The 20,395-nt window shown below is 54.8% G+C and overlaps 1 protein-coding gene across 4 annotated transcripts in view; it reads left to right on the top strand.

The window, feature by feature from the left end:
• Positions 1 to 19,689, top strand: part of LOC122377756 (homeobox protein Hox-B5-like) — a 91,549-nt gene extending 71,860 nt beyond the window's left edge. For 3 of the 4 annotated variants that reach the window (XM_043358148.1, XM_043358146.1, XM_043358147.1), the window contains exons 2-3: positions 9,220 to 9,968; positions 17,586 to 19,689. In XM_043358148.1, the coding sequence (XP_043214083.1) occupies positions 9,323 to 9,968; positions 17,586 to 17,839 (900 nt within the window). In that variant the 5' untranslated portion in view covers positions 9,220 to 9,322 and the 3' untranslated portion in view covers positions 17,840 to 19,689. Of the gene's footprint in view, positions 1 to 7,694; positions 7,753 to 9,219; positions 9,969 to 17,585 lie in introns of those variants that run through there. The other variant, XM_043358145.1, reaches the window with a different exon arrangement.
• Positions 19,690 to 20,395: the final 706 nt, after the last annotated feature.

Genomic DNA, 20,395 nt, shown 5'->3' with positions numbered 1-20,395 from the left:
GTATATTTTTTTCTTTTTTACTAAAATATGAAAGCTAACCAAATGACACGTGACTGAAAAGAGCAATGCGTATTAATCTTTTACAATCATTAAATTAAATAATTGAAGAGCACTATCTTATCATTTGTGTCAAAAATGCATTGGTTTGGAGTAAGATTAATCTAGGGTTTCATAATGTCTGTTTTATTACATACACTCGAAATTATTAATGAAGTAGCTTACACATCATTTGGTGTATGCATAGGCCGTTCTTAATTTGCTCGCTGCTTATGTGTTCCTAAATTCCGAAGAAACATGCCCAAAAGTTACATGATCTGACTGCATCACCAGAAATTATTTTTTATTCGTGGTACACATCGACGTTTGATTTTATTTTATAACAAAAATACCCAGGCACATTTTTAAAGTCACAGTTCATTTTTTGCAATTTTCACCGTCCATTTTCTCCGAAAACCGTCCACCAATCGGGCCTATCGCCGGAAATGTCCCCTGTGCGCCATCTTTGGCGGCCATGACCGCGCGCCGCAATGACTGGCTCCTTCTGGCGCCCTCGCCATTTCGGCCATCATCACTGATTGCAGGATATTTGTCCCTGTCAGCGGGCCGCGCCACCATTGGTGCCCGCTCCTCTCCCCCATTTCGGGCGTAACGAGCGAGATACAGTCGCACCCCGTACCGCCGCTGCGTGCGTGCCGCGGCCGGCCGGCCGGCGCGGCGCGGCGGGTCGGTCACCCCTGGAGATGAGTCGGCCCGCTGAGGGGGAGGGGAGGTGTGACCATCCCCTCCCCCCTCCGACCGGCGCTGGCCGCTGAGCCGAGCGGTCGTCTGAGACGGACCCTCCCCCTCCCCCTCCCCGCCCACCTGGTGGGGGTAGCCGGGTGCGACTGTACCGTCGGCGGCCGGCCAGCCGGCGCCCGAACGCCCCGAGAGGGCCATGGTGGGCAAATTTTAGTTGCCGCCGATCGCGATAGATGGCATAGGCTGGTCCTCCCGACGCCGCCGACGCGACGGCGCCGACGAGCGGCCGGCTGGATGTGCGTCTACAGTTATTTGAAGACATTTCTCAAAAATGCAAGCAAATTATGTTCAGTTTTTCATTTAAATCTATAGTCTAAGAAGTTATGAAATATTTTCTCGTAGACAATCATGAACAAGTCTACATAAATATCCTTACCTTTTCCAAATCAACTGACCCTATCTTCATACGTGTCACGCTGACAAGCTTCTTGTTCTTGGACCAGACAATTTGCAAACAGTTTCGTTGCTAAATCGAGTCCTGCTCTGGTCTAAATCGATATCCAAACACACTGATAAATTTCGCTGATGTTTATTGTGGAGGGCATCCTCGCATCCATCACTGTTGGCAAGGAAACATCCGTCTTATTTATTGCCAAAATTTCCTGTTGAAGCCTTATGTAAAACCCATCCATATATCTTGTCATCATTGCCGAAGCCAAAACATTCACTGAATTCTCCGGTGTTCTTTGCTCGTAGTCGTGTCTGATTCCTGTGCCTACCGCCGTTGGATTGGGTAATCAATGGCCTCGTGCCTCAGTTCAGGCTCTCGCCGATAGATGTCCCTAGCGTCGGCCTCATTACGATTCAGCGTCGGGACGAAATTAAGCGCAGACCATCGATCGCCCAGTCCCGTCTGACAAAGGTGGGCACTGGGCAGGGGCGGCGGACGGCGTGGTCACGGCCACGTCACCTGACCTCCGGTCTGATTAGGTCACGGTGACGTCACAGGTCGAACAATGACGTCATCTGTCAAAGCTAGCGTCGTGAGGGTGGCAGAAATGCCTAATTGGTGTTCAGTCATCTCTTCAAATTTAGGCGTTGTGTAGTTTCCAATCAATAAGCTTTATGGAGAAATACGAGTACAGCAGTTGGACGTCGAAGTGTATTGTGTGACCGATGTCACTTTGCGTGTGGACCGGATGACCCCTGACCTGCCAGCTCCGGGTCAGCCCCCGGGGGCGTGAGAGCTCGGCAGATGTAGCAGACGGAAAACGTGTCGGTAAATGACAACTGGCGTAAACAAGCGACGTCCGTCTTCACCAAGAGTCTCCAGTTCTGAACAGCTGTCTAACCTGTGAGTTGTGACAGAGTGGTCTTTTGAACTGCTGCTATTTTTCTCGGTCTCGGGCTCAGTCCTATAAGGAAGTGTTAAATGAAAGTTTAAAAAACTTTGATAGGAAGTTAAATAACGTAAAAATATGTAAGTCATTGCTACTTTTGTGACAAATGTATGCCCACTGCTTAGTTCATTCATGAGTCTGCTACGCCGATGGAACGATTATTGTTCGCATGGTGCACTATGTAGCAGCGTGGCTTCATAAAATTTTAACTTCAGTACAACCCTCGTCTACCCATAGTGCACTACCCCTCCCGCTGCGCAGCCACTATATCAGACTTCACTGCAAATAATGACGTGTAAATGCAAGTGCTGTTGTTGTACCTGATCGATTGCACTGCAATATTTAAGAGCAGGCGCTGAAGTATGTGAACGGTAGCCCACATTAGGTCAACAGCTCTTGAACTTCGTATTTATTGTCATGTTACCACCCGACCGAACATATGTCTGCCGTCACTTTTATGAGCCTTGAATCGGAGTGTAACTGCAGTCTGACATCGATTAAGCTGCCATAACAAAGTGTCAAATAAACCACACACACATCACTCATTGTATCATGTATTGCATTCAGCGTAAGTGCACGCTGCACACACAATCAACAATCAGCAATTATCCACGTTTCTATTCCTCTTTCTACAGTCGTCGCCTTGTTTCGGTCAGCGTGTCGGCTTGTATTCGCCGCTCCGTCCGTCCTAACAGGTCCGGCGGCGTGCAGAACAGGGCCGCTGCACCCGCTCCTCATGCAAATGGATGACTGCGGAACGGGAGACACGCGAGCGAGCCATGCCGCTCCCCCGCTGGATTCACCTGTGCCCCCGGCGATACCGGGCGATAGTCACACGACAGCGCCCGGCCGGCAGCATATCGTCTGTCCGTCCATGGTAGGGGTCGTGACCTCCACAAGGTCACTGTGAGGGGTCACACGGAGGTGACTGGATGAGGTTTGGGGTCGCCTGGTCTCCTGAAGTCATCCGGGATGTGTGGGTGACTCAGACTGATGCAACACTGACACACAATCGGCTGTGTATCGATGGCTCTTCTCACAGTTCAGACCGGCGACCAAACTTGGCACGATTTCAGTTCACTTCGACTGTTGAGGCATCACAAAGCTTAGCTGCAGCTACGGGTGGCGGCGGTGGCGGTAGCCGCGGCGGCGGTGGCGGACGGCGGTGGCTGACAGGCGGTGAATTAGGCCGTACGATCCGTCACCTCTGACCTGTGTGTCGGCTCGGCAGGGGCCGTCGGCGGTCGCTCTATCGAGCTGATTTAGCACGGCGCCCCGCATTAACCCGCCACCTCGTCACTCGCGGCGCTGTCATAACACGGCGTTTCGCTGTCGCTCCCGCCACGCCGCCGCCGCCGCCACGCCGCTGCTGCCACGCTGCCACGCTGCCACGCCGCTGCCCTTGCTACTGCCGGTGGCTGCCGGTGGGGTCGGTGAGCCACTGCATATGCATGAGCGGGGCCCCGAGTGCGGAGTGCCACAGACCGGCACGGACGACACTCATTATCCTGGATAATACGGCCAACGCACTGGACACTCCCGGAGAGGTCTCGATCGGGGCGGAGGAGTACCGTATGAGGAGTACCGTATGTACCGTATCCCCCGCTGCTCCCTCTGAGCAGCGGGGGAGCGGCGGGGCGGCTGCCCACCCGCAGTGCGATCGCCGCCGGTTTGAATGCGATTAATTTCCATCGACTGGTGGCCGGTGGTAATAGGGTCGGTACCGGCGGCCGTTTGTCACCGCCAGGGACGTGTCACCGCCAGAGATGTGGCGATCATCGCGACTGCATGCTGCGCCTTTTTGATCCAGTGAGCCAGTGACAGCGATCGGAGAGACTAGCGGCAGGAGAGACTGGTCAGAGAGACTGCAAACTGGTCCGAGAGACCGGCGTGAGAAATTAGTGACAAACGCGAGAGACTGGAGATCGGGCCGACAAGATTGTGAGCTGTGAAAGCTGGGCGAGCTGGAGGCGACACGACTGTTCGGAACGACTCCAGAGAACGTGAGAGAACGTGCTGGAATCGTGAGGGTCAGCTGAAAGTGTCGGGTAGGGAGGGGGAGGCGATGGGTGCCAAGGCCGAGGGCAGCTTGCCTTGCCTTTGACGGCTTTGGCCAGTGGGACCGACGTCTGAGTCTACCATGCAATGCCGGTGGGTGTGGGCCGAGTAGCCCGGTTAATTCGCGCTCGGCACGCCTGTCGACCGTTTCGTGCAGCGCCCTGAGACTAATTACGGCGGCGAAAGGAGAGCATGCATTTTAATTGTGCGGCTTAAAGCGGCGCTGAACGCTGGCCAGTCGTCGGTGAACGGCACAGGAGCTGCACGGGCATTCTAATCGCCAGCGGCGGCTCTGGGCCGATTAACAGGTCGGGGCACTGCAGAAATACTCGTCTTTCCTGCTCTTTTGACATTCATAAACATGACACAATTAGTAACGGTGCCGGCTCGGGCGGTTTAATTATTTACCGCGAATTTGCATATCGGATCCGTGAGTGCAGCATGGTTAGCCGTCCATAGCGGGAGGGCCCGCGGCGCTGGCACCGTGGCATTTTGCGTCGGACTGTGCGGTGAACAGCAGTGGCGCGCCCGCGGCGAAGGCGGCATGCAGTGGCGCGCCTGCGCGGTGACCTGGCACGGGTCACCGGTGACCCCGGCGGCCGCGGAGGGCAGGAGCGGCGCCCCGCTAGTCACCTGAATGGTGAGTTGGCGGCTGAGTCGCTGAGTCAGCAGCTCAGCTGGCTGAGTCTGTGAGTTCGACAGGCTCAGGGCGGCAGGTGCCAGCGTGTCCCCCCCCCCCGCCCTGACTGCCATAGTCACGGATCGTTTTGTACCCCGTGCCCCACATTGCTGGAAGTCGTGCATCAAACGCCAGGTGGGACCGTGACTAGGCCAAGGAACGCTTAGCGCAATGACTTGCTCGCTCAGCGGGCATTGGACATGCAACTTTGGCAATGTTTCACCTTCCGTTGTCGCAAGTGACAAATCGATGTAAACATTTCCATTGCTGTTATCGGGTTCAAGGAAATCATAAGTGTGCTGTTTTCCACATGGAGTTAACCTTGTTGACTCAGCACTAACGCTCAGTAGACGGTGCATTAACACTGAGCGTTTGTTGACCCGCTACCGGAGGCGTCACTTTGTTATGGTGACGTCACCTCTCGATGTTGCCGTGGCAGATATTGACTAATGGCCCGACTCTGTTGATCTCGCTCTCCGGTGTTGATCCAGCTGGGATGGCGGTGCGGTACCAGCTGCTGCACGCCCGCGTTTCAGTATGCATATCAGCCGTCATGTTTTGCCTACCAACGAACCCCCCACCTGGCTTCTGGTTCCTATCTCTGCCATCTCGCGGGGCGTTTTTACGTGTCTCGTAGGTCGGCTTGTAACGAAGCCAACCCCATTCGTATTATGCGACGCATGCCTGCACAGTGCACACTATACGGTACACAGCCCTGCATCTTGTCTTGACTGCTGTCACGTTGTGCCCTATACACTGCCGCCCCCCCCCCCCCCTCCCCGCCCCGGTGGCTGACCAGGCTGAGACTGCCACAACTCGCTTTCACGTGCCTCAGGCGGCTCCACCCTAAATCATTCAGAGCGTGGCGTAAAAACGCTACTTTCCAGTCAGCTCCTAAACGCAACCATCGCCGTCATTAACTCCCCTCCTCCCCCTCTAGTCCCAACACTCAACCCTGGCCACCACCTCTTCTACTCACTCCCTCGCCCCTCTCCATCCCCCCCCCCCGTCGGTACCGCCACATCAGCCGTCGATGCCGTCTCGCCGCCGTCGGTCCGCCGCTGTTGTGACGCGGCGGCTCACCTGGCGATGCCGCACGTGGTCGCCGTCGGCAGCAGCGATAAATCCAGCCGCTATTAGTAGCAACGCGCTCGGGCAATATCGGCGAGATTTACGACTGCCTCACTCCGATATGAAACTGGCCCGCACTTGATAAAACGTTTACGTCCGAGTTGGTGAGCGGCCGCCCGCTGGCGAACGGCCCTCCGACACGGAGCGGCCGGCCTCGAGAGCCGCTGCGAGCCGGGGCAGCCGCTTCCGTCTGACCCAGAAGCACATCCTGGCATTGTCTTCAGTCCGGTGGCGGCCGGTAGCTCGGCGTCCGGCTGGACGGTACCGGCTCGCGGCATTTCGTGATGAAGGGGTACGAAGGGGAGTGGGGCGGGGTAGTGATGAAGGGGTTTTCAGGGGGTGGGTGGCACGTGGGAAGATGGAGGGTCAGTGGGGTAGGAGTGAGAGATGCATTACGTCCGGTGTTGTTCCTCTGGGCTGAAATACATTTTGTTATTTGCCATGACGAAGCGGCGTTCCTCGCACAGTTGTCTTTTTATACCATACTAAAATCGAAATGCTTACAACATGCATGAAGATGCATATTTATATCACCTTGCATAAGTAATGAGATTCTTTCCGATCTTGATAATGACTTGCCGACGCTACCACCTCGTTATTCATTGGCCGTGCAATGTGTCCATGACCCTGCTTTGTCTACCATTGGGCGGCCCTGGGCGGTTTTGGGCGTCTCTTTGTGAACGCTACGTGCCAGCTGTGGGCGGCGGCGGTCCGGCGGCGCCCCTGTTAGTTGCAGGGCGGGGGCGGGGGCGGCGGGGCGGCGCCGGTGTATGGCACACCGACCCCCGCCCCGGCCGGGGCTCACCCACAAACCCGCGCTGAGCTGCCGCAGCCGGCACACCACAAAAACCACGCCGAGCGGCCGCGTGAAATATTCGCCGGCACTGGGAAGAGGGATTTCTCGGAGAGGGATGTATGAGTTATGTGACTGGCTAAGCCGGCTGAGCGATTTATAGCGCTGCACGACGGAATTTTCTAATTGGAAAATGCTTTAAATGTTGCGACGGCAGCGGCGGCGGAGGCGAGGAAGCAGCGCCGCGGTGGCCTCTGCTGGCGGATACGCCGAGCTGGCCCCCCGCGACCCTCCGCAGATCCGAGCTCGCCGGCGGTGCCGAGCCGCTGCAAGGAATGAAACAAGCCCGCGAGGCAGGCGCTCGCCTCATATCCGGCACGGTATGCCCTCCGGCGCCGTTCTCCGCTGCCGCTGGCACGTCTGCCGGCGCCGCTCGGTGGGCGTACCCGCGCCGTAGCCGACGCCGGTCTCACAGACCCCCCCCCCCCCCTCCATCTGTCCCCCTGTCTGACGAGACGCGCCTCCCTGACAAGATGGACGGCGTCGGCAAACAAACGGACCCTGTCGTCTCGGCGCTCCAAAGGAAGCGCGGAAATTCTCGGCCGCTGCCAAAACATGTGCCGGTTGGTCGGGGCACCAGATGTCACTACGCATGCGCAAATGACGCGCATCGGCCCCCTGGCCGTAAATCAAACTGGCGGCCTCTGGTTGGTGGAAAGTGGCGTTTCTCTCATTCCGCATCTGTCAATCCGGCGGAGCCCGCTCCGAAATCTGACTTGTACTAATTGCCGCCGACATGGCGATCATTAGCCCCGTGTAGCACTCCTGTTTACATCTGGCCGACTCAAACATTTTCTTTCGCCGACTGGTCGAGGACGGAAGCCTTCCGCAGTGGTCCTGCGGCAGTGCCACCGAGGTGACCAGGTCTCCTCCCGGATCATGCATCAATTGCGGTGTGTAAACACGGTGATCGCCGCCGCGAGCGAGCGCGCTCTGCCAGAGCAAACAGTGAGCCGCCGCGCCGAGTGAGTTAGTGTGCGCCCGCCGAGATTTAGTGACAATGTATCGTTATTCACGCCGTGATACGGAACACGCGGGCCGACGATTTACGACTCGGACCGGCGACGTTTTTCGGGCATCGCCGCCGCCGGCGCGGCCCGAGTGAGACGCCGGTGGGAAATTAACGGCCGACGCGCCGGTCCGCCGCTGACGGCGACCTGCACGAAATAATCGCCGCCTGATGGATGCACGCGCCGCTGACAGACGCCGACGCGTGCCGACGTCGGCCAACTGCTCGCCGTGACGGCATCGCGGCGATGACGGCGGCGATGACGGCTGTGGTGACGCTGATGACGATGACGGTGACGGTGTTGGTGATAACTGCAGTGATGATTGCCCGATTGCACGGCGTTAAACATGCTTCCATCGAATTGCGCCGCTGAAAGCAATATTCGGTGGCGAGCGAACCGTCCCGTGACCGCTCGTGGCTCGAGTTCACCTCGTTCGACCTCCTCGTCTCCGCCCGCCGAGGCTGGCCGCGGGCCGGCGGGTTCGCCGAGGTCACCCCGTGGGCCGACCGGCCGCCGTTCCGCGCCACAGGGGGTGGACCGTGACGGGTCCGTGAAATCGCAGCATGGCCGCCCGCACCACCCGCCACGCCGCCCACGGACGATGCGCAGATAATGCGATATGATCGCGGCGATTTTTTGCCCGTCACGCCGGACGAGGCGTGCCGGGGCGTAGTGGCGACTCGCGGAACGCCTCGACGAGGCACCGGCGGCGCTTCGACGCTGCCCGTCCCGCGCAGGGGAACCCTTTGCGCGCGCGGGGCGCGCTTTGAGCGTGACACAATCGACGCGGCGGTGACAAATTCGGCGCGGCGCGGCGCGCGGCGGCGCGATGGCCGCCTTTGACGGGGACCGGCTCTGTACAAACAGAGCTGTCCCCCGGCCCAGAGACATAAATGATCGCGTCAACCCGGATAATAGAGACCGGATTTGACGAATAATGGACGGCCAATCAAGCGACGGACGCGGCCGCTCCGGCGGGAACCCGCACAGAAAGGCGCGCGGCCCGCATTGGCCTTTGGAAAGAGATTATCGAAGTGGTTTCGGGGCCTATGAATTTGGGGCGCAGGGGCGCGGCAGTGTGACTCGTGAGGGTGCGAGAGAACCGGGTGCCGTATCGGGCGCTCCCCGTGCTGCCCAGCGATACCCTGGGTTACCCAGAGCCGGCCGTGTCGGTACGTGCTGACGAACGGGCTCATTTTCTCCATTGGCTAGGGTTTACTCTGATAAACGCGTCCGCATTATTTCCCGGGAGCGACTGGCCCGCGCGGACCGGTGTTCCAGGTAGCGGCCGATTGAGTCGCGTCCGGTGCCGCCAGCAGGCCGCTGACATGCGCTCTCCTCTTGTTTCAGGTGGGAAATCGGCAGGCTGGAGCGCATCGTGCAGTGATCGCAGTGAACTTTGTGTTTTGTAGTGCTACAGTCGCGCGTGGTGCGCGCGTGCCCCGAACTGGCTATGCCCAATACGACGTACACCAACAACAATTACCAGCTGCCGGTGTCGGCGGCCGAGATGGGTGCCGCCGAGTACGGCCACCCGGCGCACCCGGCCCAGGTGGCGGCGCCGCACTGCGACGCACGCGGCTACTACCAGCCGATGGAGCCGCCGCCGCCGCCGCCGGCGCCGCACCAGGTACCCGGACACATGCACCCGGCCGCCGTCGACCCGCAGCAGCAGCACCGGCCCGATATGTACCGCGCCTACGAGCGGCCGCCCATGCACATGCGAGCCAACGGCAACCACCAGCAGCCGGCCTACTACCCGCAGCCGCAGCCGATGGAGATGCCGGACGGCGGCGGCGGCGGCGGCTACGACGCCTCCATGGACCAGTACCGCACACACTCACCCAGCCAGTACCCGGGCGCGCGCTACATGCCCTGCAAGATGCAGGAGAGTATGAACGGCGGCGTGCCGAACGGAATGCCCGACGCGCAGTACATGCAGACTCAGACGGAGCCGCCTGCCGGCGCCGAGATGCCCCCGGGCGGTCAGCAGGTCATGTACACCAACGGTGGCCAGCCACCCCCGCCCGGGCCGCCCGGTCAGCAGGGCGGCGCCGCCTCGCCCAACGTTCTCTTCCCCTGGATGCGGACACAATTCGGTGAGTGGGTGTCACGTGAGGGCCACACGTGGGAGAGGTTGTGGGGTGCGTGAGTGTGTGTTGCAGAATGTTGCATAGGTGGGACGGGTGAGGTCACCCCAGGTCACAGATTATCCACAAGACAGGTATAGATCACCGTGTGCACGTAGCTACCTGGCAAATGATGGATTAGACACGGTAGGCCATAAAACTTCGCTGAAAGCGTCGTGATATCGAAGCGATTTCCTTTACAACCACCTGACCCCAGCCACGCAAATTGGTTTATAGACTGGCTGGTAATCAGCTGACAGTTTTATGGCGCAGTTCGAGTGAACACTACCGCTCTAAGAGCGTCTCTGTTAACCAGCACTGGCCGCTTAATATGTAGAGCAGATGCTTAGCCGCTGTCAGCACAATCAATCAAGCACTTGATTAAATTGACTTTTACCGGCGCTCCGAGTCGAGGCACCTGTCGTATGCAAAACACTGGGATTAGACCCCTGCATTATAGATGGCCTGCAGCGAGCGCCCGAGTGCCGAGGCATGCAGGGTACTTTCGCAAATCCCGGATCCGCTGAAAAATTTCCATAACATTTGTGCCGTTGCATGCAAGCCGCTCCGTAAACTAGATTTCGGGCGTCGATAATATTATTTCTCGCAATGACAACAGTTCGCCGGGGTTCCGGGCCAAACAGAGGTGAGCCGGAGCTATTGGCATCTGGTGCCGGCCGTGACTCACTGCCGTCTGTCTGTCTGTCTGTCTGTCTGTCTGTCTGCCTGTGTGGGGATCATTGGAGCGCACCTCTGCCGCTCGGCAGGCTGTCGAGAAAGCGGTCTCGCCAATGCCAACTTTAATGTAGTCTCTCGCTGGGGTTTTCGGAGCCGGGGTAATTTAACTGTTATGGCGGTCATGCAAAAGAGCGCACGCTCAACAGCGACGACCAATTACCATTCCAATCCCTCAGGGCATTCATTAGAAGAGGGCTCGACCTCTCCGCCGAGTATTAGACAATTTACCGAGAAACCGTTCACCACGACCCGAATGAACCGGTGCATGGGAAACCACGTTCTGTCGCTTCGAATTGGCGAGCGCCCGTGACACGACTGGTGACCCCAATGACCTGGGAGGAGAGTCTGACCCGTGCCCTCCGGTATCCCCCCTCCCCGTCTGGGCCCCGCCCCCGCCCCTACCCCAGCGGCCATCCGTCGCGACCTGTTGCCAGTGCGTCGCTAGGCGATGCCACCCGGCGCCGCGCCGAATCGATAGCCCGATGTTCTACGACTCGCCGCCGTCGATTTCGACGCAGGCGCCGGCGTCGGCCACGACGAAGGCAAATCGCAACAAAGGCGCGCGGCGACGACATTGATTTTCGCCGCTCGCCGGACGCTGAGCGGCGGCCGAATGTCATTGCGGAGAGGGCAGGTGTCTGTGCGCCACCCAGCGACATGTTAACTATGTATGCGACCCGACCCGAGGTGTTCCGGCAAACAGCCGTATTTTCTCGAGCGCAGTAGCGGTGACGGGCGGCTTTTTCCAAGTTCTGACAGTGACGTATGCTCTTGACGGGGTGTTTGGAGCTGCTCGAGCACCGCGTTTTCAAAAACGGTCCCAATGAGTTACGGCTGGTCCCGACTTTGTAAAGTGGTGTCTTGCGTCTGTTACAGGCTGTTACGTGCCTTATTACGTGCTGAATTCGTTTGAAGTACGTGCGTAACGTATAGGTTTGCTGAAGCATTCAGGCAGAAAGACGAATTATTGTCCGTCTTAGCTCATAAATAAGATCCATGACTTTTCGTTAATGGACTAGCCGACTTAGCATTCAAAGAGTTGCCGACAAACTTCACAAATAAGCGTTACCTACCACTAACCAGTCACATAACACACTCGTACCCACAAGCGCTTGCAGTTCACTCGCATACATATTCCATAAAATGTATCCATGTCATCTTATCGGCTGTTCTAACTTCTGCGCTCTTTTTTTAATTGAACGTTTGTCCTATATTGGCACCCAAATGTTGACAATGGCTTGACAATATCAAGCATTCGAACCATTTAGATAACAGGTATACCACATGCACTTAACGGTCCTGCCATCAAATCGAAGGGTCACCTACCAATGAAAAGACAAATTAATTCAGCTATCTGCCGTCAAATAAAGCTTAAATTCCATCTCTGTTGTATACACATTACACATACCATTTTAATATTATGAACGTCATCAATGGACTGGATCTATTGATTATTTGACGGCGCCAAAAGAAATAACACTCTATAAAGAACCCTTTGAAATGGTGTTTATCAACCATTTCATTAAAAACATGCTAGAAAAAAATATGCTTTTATTGATTGTTGTCAAGACTGTCAAATTTCAAAACTGTTCACTGTTTTGTGTTCATGACTTTCGCTAAGTTTTTGTTTCCTCTGCCGCATAGCGTTTACATGTTGGATCATCGTTTACCTAAACAATTAGGGATTGATATTTTACAACAAAAAATATTATTAGCCGAACAAAAATATTCCAGCATCAAATCACATTTTTACAATTATTTCAGCTCCACCACCAAATTCGATTCGCTACAAAACCACTAGCTTCAAAATTGTATCACTAAACCTAGCTCGCCTTGCTTGTCATTCAGATCTACTAGTCATCAAAAACTAAATAAAAATATCGATCAAGCCACCCGATTATTCCATTCATGACCGCCTGCCCGGGCCGTGGCGGGTCGGTAAGCCGACCCTCTCCGCCGCCGGCCGACGCCGCACCGGGGCCGTATTTGCCGACATGGGGCCGGGCGAGCAACGGTTCTACACCGGGCGACGCTGATTCTCCACATCTGCCGGTCCCTTCCATAGTCGCCCAGCCAGCTACACAGAGGGCACTCGGCGACAGCAAACCGGCTCATTTTCATCCACCGAATGAATTATTCATCGGTGCTGAGTTGTGCATGTGCTCATTTGTCAGGGGCGCATTGAGTCGGGCCCTGCATTGACGCTGTGTCGCGCCCGGCTGGCCCGCTCTGGCCGAGTCCGAGCTACCTGGGCCGAGCGAGCACCGCCGCAGAGATATACGGCCAGAGGCGCGGCGAAATGACATCTTTAGAGGGCAATAAAAGACATTATAGTACTCACTTTTGGATTTATGGTCGGCCAAAAGTGGGTGAAGCTTGCGGTAGGTCAAGAGCAGTGCGTGGTGGCGGCGGGCCGCGCGGTGGCCGGGACTGGGGGATGATGAGTCGTCGCCACCGCCACCGCCGCCGCGCCGCAGCTCGGCATCGGTACTCGATCAACTCAGCTGAGATGCAGGGCTATAAAAGTCACCACACGACCTTGTCCGAGTCGGGCGGCCTGTTATGGGACCCGGCTATGTGAATGACCGAGTAACGCGGCGATAAAATGTTTAACAGCCACTCAAAGTGACACAAATGGGAGGCAGCGCGCGGCGCGGCGCTCGGCAACTCTTTGGCTGCAGGCCGGCCGTGAGTAGTGAGAGGTGATGACCGCACGCCGGCCTGTTGTGAGGTGCGGATGTAAACACGGCCTATTACACTCCGATAACTTAGCACCGCATTAGACCCGTAAATCGCGCACGGCGCTCCTACTAAATGACTCACTGTAGGCTGCAGGAGCCGAAAATGTTTTGCACGTGTTCGGACCGATGATTTTCGAGCATGATGCAGGGCTGAGCGGAATGCACTGTGCGGCCGGGAGAGCACCCCCGACCGTCTGAAATGAGCGGCGCCGCGGGCGGGCCGGGTGCTCCCTGCACGGCGCCGATTGTCTAATTCTGAGGCCGGCCCTTTTTTGGACGTCCGTGAACGCTGATTGATACGGTCTACATTTTGACAAATGGCGGTGGAGCGTTTTCCTTTGTATGGGCTCGACTGGCGATCAGTCTCTCTCGGAGTGAGAACTTCATCCCTGAGTGGACGGCAGGATGAAGAAACGCCCACGTCGCGTCGGCCGGACCACGCGGGGAGAGGAAAATGGTCCCTTTAGCAGACGACTAAAATATACCCGCCGCCATAAATTTCGGTGATTAGTACCCGAGCAAAGGCTTACTGACTGGTTGATGAATTATGTGATGCGAATGTAGCGTATTTTGGTAATGAATCTTTAAGTTATACAAACATCAGGCATTGGGTCCTACAATTTTTACTAATCCTTGATGCATGTCTGTTTTTCAATATGTGTTTGTTTTTAAGTTTTGATCGATTATTTAACCTGACATGAAGCTGGCATCGTTTGCTTTTGACATATGTGTGTTGCAGGCAAAAGTCGCCGCACTTCAAACGATCCAATGTTTTTTCCGCACATGACGGATGGACCAAAAATGACTGATTAGGCCTATAAAGGATGTTTTGCAGTGTTTATTCTGCCAAGAATAATATCCTCATTTTTCATATAAGACTAAGAGAGGAAAGATTGGGCATATAATTATAATCATCACTGCACAATTGGCTGTTAACAACTTGCAAAAATGTTTAGCATGCCACAGTAACATTTAATACTAAATCGTTACGCTAAGCATTAGCGTGGCCACGAGTTAACTGTTCACACACTAGGCATTTTATTTGGAACTCATCAATGAATGCGAGCATAAGTTTGTATTGCATATTGTTTACGCATTTTGACTTCTCATGTTAATGATGCTCACGCAGTCCAACCTTTGAATAGATAACAAATATTTTGATGTGTCGTTGATAGTTCTCAGTAAGGAAAGTGGGTGAAAATGGGTGCATTGTGATGCATTTGAAGCATAAATTCCAGTAGGGGAGAGTGGGGTAAAGCGGCCACCCTAACGCTTCTCACGATGCCAACGCTTGATTTTTAAACTTGGAAAGATTCTTTCTATACCAATGTGATCCCTATTAAGTTGCCTTTTATTTCAACTGCGTTTTATTTCCAAAGGCGTTCACATATGAAAGATATTGACAAAACTTTAAACCTATGCATATTGGCCACTTTGCCCCATACCCTGGAGCAAAGCGGCCACCGGCGTCTTCTCAAGTCCCGATATGAGAAACAAAATAGTTGCCTCGTGTATGACTAGGGTATTTGATGGTGACAAGGTTAAGCGAGGATGGATGTTTACTTTATCATCTTCCACTTGTAGGTAAACAAAGAAAGGATTTTCATGAAAATAAACATTTAATTGCATTATTTGGTAACTCATGCAACTGAAAAGTGGCCAAGATGAATGCATGAAGACACATTTGAATATAAATAATGTTTTTTATCCAGATGGAAGCAACTTATGGCCAATTGGGGGGTGGCCACTTTGCCCCGGCCACTTTGCCCCGCGCATACCGTCCGAGACAAAAATATTCCAGCTTAGCTATTAGTGGGGTAAAAAACATTAAAATTGGTAGAGTACATGTACGATAACCATGGAATGCATGGACAAGAACGCTTTTAAAAATTCCAAACGGTTATGGAATAACATAATATTTTAAAATTGTAAACATAATTGGTAACCTGGCAAGAAATGCTTTTCCGTGTTTCACAGAACATTGGTGATGGGCCTGAAACCCCGGTCTGGCTCATTCGAACGACCGTGAAGAGAAGTATAATTGGAAACCATAAATTGGAACTGACGCCAGCTATGAAGGGCTAAAACGATGGGTGGCCGCTTTGCCCCGGGTGGCCGCTTTGCCCCACTCTCCCCTATATTCTTTGTTTCCGACCGTTATCTGATAAACTCCAACATTTTTTATCGATGACAAATTTTGGGGCAATTTTTTCACTTGGGTAGGCATCTGTCAAATATTTGCTGATATTTTGGATGCAGTGAACAAAGTTTGAAAATTGAAAAGCCTGATAATCGTCTAACGATAATCAGGTCGTCTAATCGTCTAATAATCTCCGTCCGCCTCCAAAACAATTCTGTCAACAATTCAAACAAATAATACAGTTTGACCAAAAGTCTGCCAGATGTGTTATTCAAAATGGCCGAGTGTGCGATGAGTGGCCTGTTTTTGGAGTCTCACAGAGTATTTTTCAGTCGGCGCCTCATTTGGAGCGAACTGAGGCATGCAAAGCGCCAGATCACGACTGCGGCAATCCCTCGCGATTCACAGGGTGCACGGTGAACGCTGCGCCGGCGGCCGCCGTTAATCTATGTCCGAACTGAATAAACACACAAAACGCCGGCCACGACAATGATGCATGTCCTCGGCCAGACGGCATTCACCATAAATACTGGATGAACCAGTTCATATAATTGGAACACACTGGACGGCGTTACTTGCGAAACGTTCGGCATTGAGGCAAAGGGCTCATTTGGCTTTCTTGTGTTCCTCGTGCTAAGATATTCTTTTGGAAGATTTGCGCTACGATTGCTTTGCATAGGGTAATCAGTGAACAGGATGCCCCAAAGAACTCCTTAGGGAATTAGGTTATGAAATTCATTGCAGTATAACGCCACCATCAGGGTATGAATGATCTAGCACAATTCAATCGTCCGAACGCCGTCTCGTCTCCGACTTTGAGAGCCTGAATCTGGTTCACTACACCGATCAATGGCATTCGCTTGGTGTGGTAACAACCGCCCCCTTTCACCCATCGGAGCCCACACTGCGTTCCCACGTCCGTGAACGGGGTCGGAGGTGTCTTTAGGCGATGTCGCGACCAGCTGATCCGCGCCGCATCTGCCGTGACACGGTTCAGACCGCGCCGCGACCGCCGCGCCGCGCCCGTAAATCCCGACTCCCAATCAGTGTCGCCGGGTATAAAGGCCAACACCCCTGCAAAACCGACACGGGGTGAGACGAATGGTCGTGTCGGTCCGTCGGCCGTCTCCGTCGTCCCGCCGTGTTTTGCTCTGTCTCCAGATGCTCGCTGAGATAGCCTGCGACTGTCCTGTCCTGTCCTGTCGACCATGTCTGTCGCGCAGCCCAGGCAGGGGTTCGCACACACAGAGACATGGGGTCTGGGAGGGTTGGGAGGGTCTCACAGGCTCGGCTGGGGAAGGAGGGAACCGGCCTCGCACCAGAGCGGCCGCCGCTGAAGGCTTTATGTACGCCGGAAGAAGGGAACGGTAGGGGTGGGAGCGTGAGGGCGCTGCACCCAAGACGGTTGGAGAGCACCCCAAACGGGAAAACCCGAGTCCCTGCAGCGCACAAAAATGGCCGCACGTCATCGGGACGAAGATGACCGCCTGGGAACGGGTCGGGCGTGCTGTGAGATGGCCTGAGTCGATCTCCAGATGCTGACAGCTGATGGTGCCAATGGAAACGTCCGCTCCCTGTGAGACTGAGCGACGCCGGGGATTGATTGCCCCACCGATGGATTGATTTTGGTGGACTGACACTGGTGGGGAGGCGGCGGGGTGCGGGGGACGCGGACTGACTTATGGGTGTCGCCGGACTCCGTGAAGGGCTCACTTCTCGTGGACCCAACCGCCCCTGTCGCCCGTCTTGTTAATGTTGTCACTTGTCAGAGCTGCAAACATCCTGTTCTGACCGTGCGTCTTGCAGGCGATGCACATGAGGCAGGCGCCGCCAAGTTTACGAGCCGACTTGCAAGTGACCTTCTTGTTCACAGGCCTGTCCGGAGTTGAGTCGTCTGTCGTGGCCGTGTTTGACCTCTGTTTGAACCGACGTCCACCAGCTGACACGAACCGTGTGCTCTCTTTGCAGACCGGAAAAGAGGGCGGCAAACCTACACGCGCTACCAGACCCTCGAACTCGAGAAGGAGTTCCACTTCAACCGCTACCTGACGCGCCGGCGACGGATAGAGATCGCACACGCGCTCTGCCTCACCGAGCGGCAGATCAAGATCTGGTTCCAGAACCGGCGCATGAAGTGGAAAAAGGAGAACAAAAGCCAGGACAGTTCGGTCAAGGGTGGTGGCGCACGCTCGGAGACGGAGACGTCGCCGGGCGACCCGTAGTGTGTGCCCTCGGTCGGTGGTCCGTTAGTCCGTATTTATTTATTGTTGAGGACGCTGTGCGTGCGTGGCGGCCTTCTCGGTGATACCGGCGCGAGGCTCTCGTTTGTATGCGTGTCTGCTGCGGGCTCAAGCGGCCCGATTTATGGCCTCGGACAGTGAGTGTGTGTGATGTCACTGGTACGAGGCGCTGCCGCCGCCGCCGCTGCGTGCAGCGTGGTGTGTACACTCTCACCTACAAACACAAACACCTACCACACAAACAAACAGACACCCACAGACACACAGACACTAACCACATGTTCGGCATATGACACGAAACACACGCTGATAAAAGACATGCACCCGAACACATACACACATACACACACCGGCGCGGTAAAGACACTGGGACGGGCACAGGGCGGCCCGGCTACTGCGGCACAGTCACCGAAATCTTTTGTATAGGCGTCGAACATAAAGTATTTGCATTTTATATAGAAAGAGATGCTCTGATTTGCCCACCTTGCGATGACCCAAGGTTTGGTTGACGCCGCCTCGGCTTAGCTGAGACGTCCTTGACCTGACCTGCCTTTGGACTCCGGCGGTGACCCCGCGTGGGACTCATCCTGGCCATGTGTAGGACATGCGGTATTGTAGGTTAAACCTATGTCTGGGGTGTGCGTGTGCGTGGGTGCGTGCGTGCGTGTGGTCGTGCTTTGGCGTTTTTTATTGTACGGAAATACGTAACACGCAGGATCGCGCGGCGTGGACCGAAACGAAATACGTAATTTGCCTAAAGATACGTAAAGTTTCCATCCTAACATTGTAGTGTGTAAGGAATTGAGACTGGCAACTGGCGCATCATTCATTGTTAAATTTGCATACTCTTTTTCTCTCTCTCGTTTTATTCGCTGAGTTTATTGCGAAGAAGTGATTTTAAGTTACAGAATGTTTATGATTCACATGCTGTGCACACAATCAAAAAGCGATTTATCTAAAGCGGTCTACATCGCATGGCGATTCTACTCGTATATCAGTCTAGCCGTTTTTGTTTTGTGCTCGTTGGTGGCTGCGTTGTGCAATTTCCTGCTTTCGCTGAGGGCCCTGTCACGGGCCGGCGGTCGACATACGTAAGGAAGTGCTTTGTGAGTGGTCTTGTAAATACGCTGTACACCGGCCCGGCTGCGGGGGTCGTAGCCAGCCGTGCTCGACACGCCGTGCAAGCACAGCTGCTCATCGGTAGAAACCTATCAGGCAACTTCAATTCGAAAGAGTGATCTCGAAAAGCTAGATGATTGTACTTATGAGTTGTTGGACGGCGGAGCGACTCAGTCGAACGATGGAATGCCGCGTCGTCCGCGCGCGTTTGCAACTTACCAGGGATCGTCAATACGTAACGCGGCGCGCTGCGAGCGGCCACTGGCTGGCGGCGTGCGGCGCGCGCCCAATACCTACGTTGTACGTAACAGTTAGTACAATTGACGCTGTAGGTACCGCTCCCGCCGGCGACTGTAGAGCTCCCTCTGCCCCCTCTCCCCTCCCCGACCCCCTCTGTAGAGCCGTTGTGTCGTGGTCCATATATTTTGAACCTGGGGTGCATGAGCGATGTGGAAATTTGTGTTAGTGGACTTATCAATGTTTCTCTCTCTACATCCCGCCTATATCGTGTCCGTGCTTTGTTTTCAAGTGGCTGTTCCACAGCTGAGCAGGTCATGTATGTAACCAAGCTGTTTGGTTTTAAGATTGCGCGGCGTTGAGAGGTGTCTCAAACAATAGCTTCACGGTTATCATTTATTTGTAGTGTGCCACAACCTCTGTGTACATAGCCTTCATTTTAATCGATATAGCAAAATGAAATAATGTCGTCTTTACATGGGTGTGAGGACTGAGCGATAGAGGAGAGATGGAACGAGCGAATTGAAGTGACACAGTGGAACTGTTTTACACAGCGTATGAAGATTACACTACGTAACACAAAAATTATCCAGCGGCTGACCACATATGTGAATGTGAAATGTGATTAGTTACTGCTAATCGTTATCATTTTTTGCGAGGGCCTTTGTTGGAAGCATTCATATGTGCACCAGAATGCCTTTTCGCGGTGCTAAAAATTATGTAGTTTTTGTGTGTAAATACTTAGCAATTGCTCATGAATTAGTCGACTTATGAGATAATTATTGTTGCTAAATGGTAGCAACTCTGGTTATATGTATTGTACCTACGTGTTAGGTATATTGTATTTACTGCATGCACGTGGCGTATACCGTATCGGGGCTGCCGCTCCGGCGGCCGGTAACCCCGTGGGCTGCCCGCAGTCGCCCGGATCGGCCGTCCGGGCCTCCGGAGCCCCTGTGGGCCGGGGCACCCCTACCGGCGTCAGCTGATTGGCCCCTATTTCTGAAGGTCGCCGCATAATTAGCCAGTTCCCATGACAACGCGCCCAGGGGTCGTCCGCGCCGGGCCCAGGGTGGGGCCACGGGCCGCCAGAGTTATGGCTTCCACGGGGCTCGGGCGCGCCGCTCACACCGCGGGCGACAGCGTGCGAACGCCGGCGCCGGCCCGTGTTGATGCAGCACC

The sequence above is a fragment of the Amphibalanus amphitrite genome, unplaced genomic scaffold (genome assembly GCF_019059575.1).
Source record: "Amphibalanus amphitrite isolate SeventyFive unplaced genomic scaffold, NRLGWU_Aamphi_draft 000050F_arrow, whole genome shotgun sequence".
Lineage (NCBI taxonomy): Eukaryota > Metazoa > Arthropoda > Thecostraca > Balanomorpha > Balanidae > Amphibalanus > Amphibalanus amphitrite.
Note: the sequence above shows the minus strand (reverse complement) of the source record. Positions and strands in the feature narration are given on the sequence as shown.